Source organism: Platalea leucorodia, assembly GCF_965183815.1.
Source record: "Platalea leucorodia genome assembly, chromosome: 13".
Classification (NCBI taxonomy): domain Eukaryota; kingdom Metazoa; phylum Chordata; class Aves; order Pelecaniformes; family Threskiornithidae; genus Platalea; species Platalea leucorodia.
Genome location: NC_138835.1, coordinates 10,312,885 through 10,320,716, shown reverse-complemented (window position 1 = coordinate 10,320,716; position 7,832 = coordinate 10,312,885). Strand labels below are relative to the sequence as shown.

General features: G+C 58.4%; 1 protein-coding gene across 1 annotated transcript; it reads left to right on the top strand.

The window, feature by feature from the left end:
* Positions 1-1,052: 1,052 nt before the first annotated feature.
* Positions 1,053-4,330, top strand: SLC32A1 (solute carrier family 32 member 1). Its single transcript, XM_082326298.1, has 2 exons — positions 1,053-1,594; positions 2,407-4,330. The coding sequence occupies exons 1-2, from the start codon at positions 1,217-1,219 to the stop codon at positions 3,592-3,594; spliced, it is 1,566 nt and encodes a 521-aa protein (XP_082182424.1). The 5' UTR covers positions 1,053-1,216; the 3' UTR covers positions 3,595-4,330.
* The last annotated feature ends 3,502 nt before the right edge of the window (positions 4,331-7,832 follow it).

Genomic DNA, 7,832 nt, shown 5'->3' with positions numbered 1-7,832 from the left:
TGTGTCGGCTGCTCACCTCGGAAATATTTTAAATAAAGAAAAAATCGTAAGGGTTTTTAATAACAAAGAGGTATAAGCGTTTGGAAGCAAAACGCAAATGTCGGGGGGGGTTGGGTTTTGGTTTTTTTGAAGAAAGGATAATCTCTACATTAGTCGTGGGGACGAGGAGGGGAAACCCGCGGCCGAGCAGCCCGGCGGGGTGCCGGTCCCCGCAGCCGCCGGGCGGTGCCGGTGCGGTTCCGCGGGGCAGAGGCGCTGCCGCCCGGCCGCCAGCCCCGGGCGGGAGCGGGAACCCGTTTCCCTCCGGTTTCGGAGCACACGGGTCGTAGGAGTCGTTACAGAGAGCCAAGCCCTGGGTCCCCGTGCGCGGATTTCCACGCAGCGCTGTGCCCCGCAGCTCTGGCGGGATACGCGACCCCAGCTGCCCCCGCTGCCTCCACAGGGGCCGCACGTTTTGGGGGGGAGAAAAAAGAAAAGGGAGGGGGTGCGAGGAGGAAAATTCCGTTAAGAACCGGTCGAGAGCCGTTTGTCCGCCCCTTCAACGAGGCTCTTTTGTTTCGCCGTGGGGAAGGGAGCGGGCGGCCGGGGGGCCCGCGGCGCGGGTGTGGGGCAGGGTGCGGGGCAGGGCGGGCGGCGCAGGGGCTGCGGAGCCGGGGAGGGGGGGTCCGGGCTGCGGCGCTGCTGGCGGGGCCCGGCGGGCGTGGGTGGGGCGGGGAGGGGGGGGGAAGGCTGGGCTTGGCCGGGGAGGCTGGTACCTCCCCCAGAAATGCAGCAATTCTCTCCCCTCTCCCTCTTCTCTCGGCGAGGTGGGCGCACTGCGATGGAGACGCTCAGCGCTCTGCCAGGGGCTTGCGCTGCCCGTCTGGTGACAGCCGCCGGCTGCTGACAGCCCCCCGTCCCCGCCCGACTCGCCCCGCGATCCCGCCGCGGGGGCCGGCGCGGAGCGGCGCGGAGCGGCGCGGAGCAGCGCGGAGCGGGCGGCGGGGCGTGCGGGCCCGCTCCTCCCCGCAGCGGTGTCATGCCCCTGGGCACCCCGGCCGGGAGCCGCTCGCACTGCGCTGGGACGCGGAGGTAGCGGCTCGGAGCAGCCCCCCGCCGCGGCCGCTGCCCCTCGCCGGGCGCTGAGGTCCCGTCCGCCGCCCCGCCGCTCCCCCGCCCCGTCGGGTCTCTCCGTTCCCGAGGGTCCCCGAGCAGTGGAGTTATCCGAGCAGCCACCATGGCCACCCTCCTCCGCAGCAAGCTCTCCAACGTGGCCACCTCGGTGTCCAACAAGTCCCAGGCGAAGATGAGCGGCATGTTCGCCAGGATGGGCTTCCAGGCGGCCACCGACGAGGAGGCGGTGGGGTTCGCCCACTGCGACGACCTGGACATGGAGCATCGGCAGGGGCTGCAGATGGACATCCTCAAGTCCGACGGCGGCGAGGAGGGCTCCGAGCCGCCCCTGGAAGGGGACATCCACTACCAGCGGGACGGCACCGGGCCCCTGCCGCCCTCCGCCTCCAAGGAGGCCGGCGTCTGCTCGGAGCTCTCCGGGCAGGGCAAGCCCAAGATCACGGCCTGGGAGGCGGGCTGGAATGTCACCAACGCCATCCAGGTACGACCGCCGCCACCGCCGGGCACCGGGGAGGGCTCCTCGCTCCCCGCTCTGAGCCCGGCAGCCCCGGGGTGATGGCAAACCCACTTCAGGTTAAAAAGGGGAAAGGAAAAAAAAACCAAAAAAGAAAGAAAAAACAGGGGAAAGAGAGAGAAAGAGAAGGGGAGGGGGAGAAAAAAAAGGTTAAAAAAAGGAAAGGAAAAAAAACCAAACCCCGATCTCTGCTTTGCCCCCTGCCCCGGAATATGGGGCAGAGCCAGAGAGGGGCCCCAAGCCCCCTCCCGCTGCACCTCCCTGCAGGGCTGGGCTGGGGGGTCCCCGCTGGGCTGCCCCAGCACATGGGCCGGGGGGCGAGGGAGGCCCCCGGGGGTGCCCGGGCCGGTGGTGGGGCTGCGCCCGGGTGGGCCCGGTCTGGCCCCTCCGGGGCCCTCGGCTCTGGGAGTCTTTGTGCGCTGAGAGCGGCTGGGGACAGAGAGGGTAGAGATCGGGGCGAAGCCCAGGCGCTGAAACTGTGCTCGCTTGTTCTGGGTGCTCCAGGGTGAGATTATGCGGGTGCATGTGAGGGTGCGGGTGTGACTGCGCGGGTGTGATTGGGGGGGTGCTAGGTCAGAGAGAAGGGGGGGGTGTGATCGTGTGTGCCCGCGATTGCGTGGCGTGACTGTGTGACCGATTGCGTGGGTGTGATGGTGTGCGAGCGAGACAGCAGGCGTGCACGTGACTGCGACTGCGCGACTGCGTGTGCCCGGGTACGGGCGCCTGCCTGGTCCCGTCCGTGAGATGAGCAACACGGTTTCCATTTTGTCTCTTTCTAGGGGATGTTTGTTCTGGGCCTGCCCTATGCCATCCTTCATGGTGGATACCTAGGACTCTTTTTAATAATTTTTGCTGCAGTGGTTTGCTGCTACACTGGGAAAATCCTTATTGCCTGTCTTTACGAAGAGAATGAGGATGGGGAGATAGTCAGGGTGAGAGACTCCTACGTGGACATAGCGAACGCGTGCTGCGCGCCCCGCTTCCCCACCCTCGGAGGCAGAATTGTGAACGTGGCTCAGATCATTGAACTGGTCATGACCTGCATCCTCTATGTGGTGGTCAGTGGGAACCTGATGTACAACAGCTTCCCCAACCTGCCTGTCTCCCAGAAGTCGTGGTCCATCATTGCCACGGCAGTGCTCCTGCCTTGTGCGTTCTTGAAGAACCTCAAGGCAGTCTCCAAGTTCAGCTTGCTCTGCACGTTAGCCCACTTTGTGATCAACATCTTGGTGATCGCCTACTGCCTCTCCAGGGCACGCGACTGGGCCTGGGACAAAGTCAAGTTTTACATTGATGTAAAGAAGTTTCCCATCTCCATTGGCATCATTGTCTTCAGCTACACCTCTCAGATCTTTCTGCCTTCCTTGGAGGGGAACATGCAGAACCCCAAGGAGTTTCATTGCATGATGAACTGGACTCACATAGCAGCTTGCATCCTTAAGGGACTCTTTGCCTTGGTCGCCTATCTGACCTGGGCTGATGAGACCAAGGAAGTCATTACAGACAACTTGCCATCCACCATTAGGGCAGTAGTCAACATTTTCTTGGTGGCCAAAGCCTTGCTCTCGTACCCCTTGCCGTTCTTTGCGGCTGTGGAAGTCCTGGAGCGGTCCCTTTTCCAAGATGGAAACAGGGCGTTCTTCCCCAACTGCTACGGGGGTGACGGGCGGCTCAAATCCTGGGGACTCACCCTCAGATGCGCCCTGGTAGTTTTCACCCTGCTCATGGCTATCTATGTCCCACATTTTGCCCTCTTGATGGGTCTTACTGGGAGCCTGACAGGCGCAGGGCTCTGCTTCCTGCTCCCCAGTCTTTTCCACCTTAAACTCTTGTGGAGGAAGCTCTTGTGGCACCATGTCTTCTTTGATGTCGCCATTTTCGTTATAGGTGGTATCTGCAGCGTCTCTGGGTTCATCCACTCTTTAGAAGGCCTCATAGAGGCCTTCAGAACCAATGCTGAAGACTAAGGAGGGGCCAGAGTCGGTTGCAGTAAGAGAATCGCATCGAACATCCGCATAGCCAAATAATTCTGCATCCCTTTAATGGAAAGAGTCATTATTTTCGTTACGTGCATCCAACAAATTCTATGTCATAGAATCTGCAAATTAAAGGAAATAAGAAGAGATGAAAGTGTTTGCCCTGCTGTCTTTTTAAATAAGCTAAGATTTAAATATATTTTTTGTTATTTAGAATTTTTTGAAGGAAATTATCCAGTGCCCCAGCCCTATCTCCTCACTCGTTGCCTGAAGCTTGGCCCCCCACGAATGACCTGTTGGGAAACAGTCGCAGTTTTCAATACTCCTTACAGATATGCAATTCAGTGTTTCAGGAGCTGAAACACAGGTGCCGATCCGATGGGACTGGGTTACTGCGCTCACAGACGGAAGCAAACCAGCCGTGGGTGCTGGGAGCAGGGACCTTCATTTACACTGTGTGAGATGGATGTAGCTGAGACCTAGATTGTATGACCAGCCCAACCAGTCCAAGCAGCGGCTGATGACCAGCGATGCCAGTTACCTGCAATGTTTACACCGTAGTCACATAGATGTCAGGACTGCTTAATTCTTCCATCTGAATTCACACTGAGGAACGGCGCTTCCCAACGATTACAATATTTTGCCTCTGGTTGAAATCGCAGACGTGGAGTCCACTTCTCGGTGACTTTTGTTTTGTTTTAACAATTGTTATTTCTAAATTATGAAAAGTTAAAAAAAAAATATTGTTGGATTTGACATCGTTCAGGATACAGGAACAAAACTACGACACAATTCATTCTGTGCAATCTACCAGATCCGTGGAGCTGTTTCCAATGTACGTGTGGTGTCATTGTGGTAAATAAGATGAAAAATGTATATCAGAAAAAAAAAAATCTATCTTTAACATATAATGTGGTACATAAATATATCGAACAATAAAGAGAAAACATAGTCGATGAGGCTGGCCTGGTTCGTGGGGGGCTCGGAGGAGCTGGGCAGGGGCGAAGGGAGGTTCATCCTCCCCGCGCCCGCTTGCATCGGGGCAGTGGCGGAGGGGCAGCGCTGGGTTGTCACCGATGGTGGCATTAAGCTGTCTGCAAGAGGCGGGACACTTATATTTCAGGAAGGGGTCATCCTACAGTTGGGGGGGGCTGCTTTCACACTCCCCCTCCCAGCTTGCTTTACCCCGTAGTGCTCAGCCCCCGGGGATGGATGGACGTTGCAGATGTACCCCAAGATTTTTGTTCTTGTGAAGGAGGGGAAAAAAACCCTTACAAACAAACAAATGCAGCAGGGGGCGGGAATAAACGAAATAACGGGCTGGGGGTACCCCCTGGCTTGAACCAAACTCAATCTGTTCCGTCCAAGGGTGCTCAGCACCCCTGACCAAAACCACCTCGATTTAAACACCGATTTAAAAGCCACAACAACTAATTCGTTGTCCGCCCGTTGCCGCTGCACAGCGGGGATGGAGATGGAGGGGAGGACACCCACCGGCAGCGCTCCCGCAGCCCGGGGACAGCAGGGGACCCCGTGGGGCTCCTCTTATTGCCCCCAAATCGTGTGGAGCCCCGGTAGGGGCTGGGGGTCCCCCTCCCGCCCGGCCCGAACTGGAGGAGCTGCCCCCGACGGCAGCGGGCAGCTCCGCAATGCGGTACCGGGGGGAGGCTGGCACAAGCCGGGAAAAGGGGCTGCGGGCAGGAGGCGGTGATGCTCCTTCCCGGAGAAAACAGTATTATTTCGGGTGGTTTCCCGGGAGCCTCCGGAAGGAAAGCGCAGGGGAGCTGTGGGGTTTATTCCGCGTGGGGACAGGGACGTGTGGCACCGTGGGAGGGTGTGGGGGTCACCGTGGTGGGGTGCCTGCCTCCTGGATTAGCTGCGTTTCCCTCCTTGCTCGCCCCCTTTCCTGGGGGTATCCAGCTGTGCTCCATCCCCATCCTCATCCTCATCCTCATCCCCATCCTCATCTCCATCCCCATCCTCATCCACATCCCCATCCCTATCCCCATCCCCATCCTCATCATCTTCATCCTCATCCCCATCCTCACCACTATCCCCATCCCCATCCTCACCATCCGCATGCCATCCCCACCCCGGTGCAGGCGGCCCGTGATTGCCCGCCCCGCCGGCAGGCACCGGCCCCAACGCTGCCCTCGCCCCGCCGCCCCCGCTTCCCCCCGCGCCCAGCCCGGGGCCCCGGCGGCGGCGCAGCGCCCTCGCCCGACGGCGCGGCACGGCCGGGAGCCATCGCATCTCCGCGCCCGGGATGCGGGGAGACAGCCCGGCCGGTGGATCTGGGCGAGGAGCTCCTCCTTCATGGGTCCCTGCTGCTTTTTCTTCATCCGTGAGCTCTCTGTTCCAGCTCTGTTTTCTCCCTAGGGTGCTGAGAAAGGACCAGCATGGGAGGAGATCCAGCCCATCCTCTCCTTGCCCTGTGTAGGGCTGAGATAACCCCTTGGATCCTGGGAATAAGTGGAGAGCTGAGGAGCCTTGGAAGGTTAACACGCTCTTCTGCACATCTGTGGTTTGCATCTGCTTTGCATGCAGTGGTTTTAGGGTCCTTTTCTTTCCGTGTTCCCCATTCGGACTGCAGGAAGCAAACGGACGCAGCCAGGACGGCTGCCATGCCGCAGCGGTAGCGCAGCTTGCTCGCCTCTCCTTGCGGGCAGCTGCCTGTGCGTGGCTGTGGGATGCTCGCAGACTAACCTGTCCTGTCTCTGTGTTTTTCAGGGGCCAAAGGTTCTCTGGTTCAGGGCACAGGATAATGGAAACCGTTTTATGAAGCTTTAACTTTGCAGAGGTTTTAAACTTAATTCAGCATTTTTTTGTCCCCCTTGTGAACAGAAATGGCTCCTGCTTCGAGTGTATTTGGGGCTGTAAGATGATTTGTGCCTTTTTTGTGACAGTAGGGGAAAGTCAGGGCAGCCGAGGGCTCCTTGCTCCCGTCCCTCAGGGTGCAGACAGGGGAGCAGGAGCAGAGCGTGCCCTTAGCCCCTGCGACGGCACCTCAAATCCCCATGTCCTGCCTAGGCACAGCTATGCTCAGCCCCTGCTTCCCGGGGAGCGGAGGTACCGCCTGGCTGGAGGGACTCTGCGAGGCATTTCTGCCTCCCCTGTGATGCCAGGGCTGACAGGGCATCTCAGTGTCCAGCTCCCTGTAGTTTTCAGCTGTGGTAAAGCCAGCGATTATCCAGAGAGCCCCAACGGGCTTTGTCTCGCTGTCAGTTCTGCTCAAGCGCTTTCCTCCGTGTTTCTGCCGGGTGCCGACGCACGCTTGTGGCTGACGTGCGACGAGCTTGCAAAACGAGCCCGCTCAGCAAGCCGGAGCGATAAGCCGAGGCTTTGTCCTCTAAACTTGTCCGTGGCTGGAATGAGCGCAGCTGGTGGTGCAACCCTTGTGACTTGGGCTTGAAATACAGGCAGCCCCCTCCAGCCTGCCGCAGCAGACATTTTGATGCTGTGCTGATGCTCATGAAAGCATACGTGAACCCAGCGTTGTGGGAGATGTGCAGCCTTTAAAGCAGGGGATGAAGCAGAGTGAGCAAAATAAAACCCAAAATAGCAGCAGGTTTAACTTGGACAAAGCAGAAATCTTCTGAAAAGCCAGCATGATGGCAAAGTCTGATCTCTGTTCCAAATGGCTTTTGTCTGCAGCTTCGTAGCTTCTGGTCATGTGCTGCAGCAATCCTCTAAATCTTCTCATTCTGAAAATGAGACAAACAAAGGCCCTGACTGCACTAGCAGGGAACAGATTTACTTCTCTCTCTGTGTCTTTACGGTTCCTCAAGTCTCTATTTGGGTTTTTTCCCTGCGACATGAGGGTACTATCAAATCTCCGTTATCTTCATGCACCCGCACGGCTGTGCCACCCAACGGGACCGTCGGTGGGAGCTGGAGCAAGGAGAGGGCTGAGCCCACTCCTCTCCACATGCTGCCGCTGGTGCCGGAGCTCAGAGAGGGGCAGGTACGGCTCTGCCTTCTCCCCACGCACATGGAGCCGGAGACCTTGGCTGCGGTGGCAGCTGGCTGTCTTGGCCTCATGAGCCTTGGATGCTCCAAATCATGTATTCCAGACTGTTTCCGAAAATGCTTATTTTGATGGTGGCACCCGTGTTCTCCATCATCTGATTTTATACCTCTTTGTACCTGTCTGGGTATTCAAATTCCGCCTCAGCTCACCCTTTTGCTTTTGTAATGGCCTCCCCATCCAGTGACCCTTTTTCTTTCTC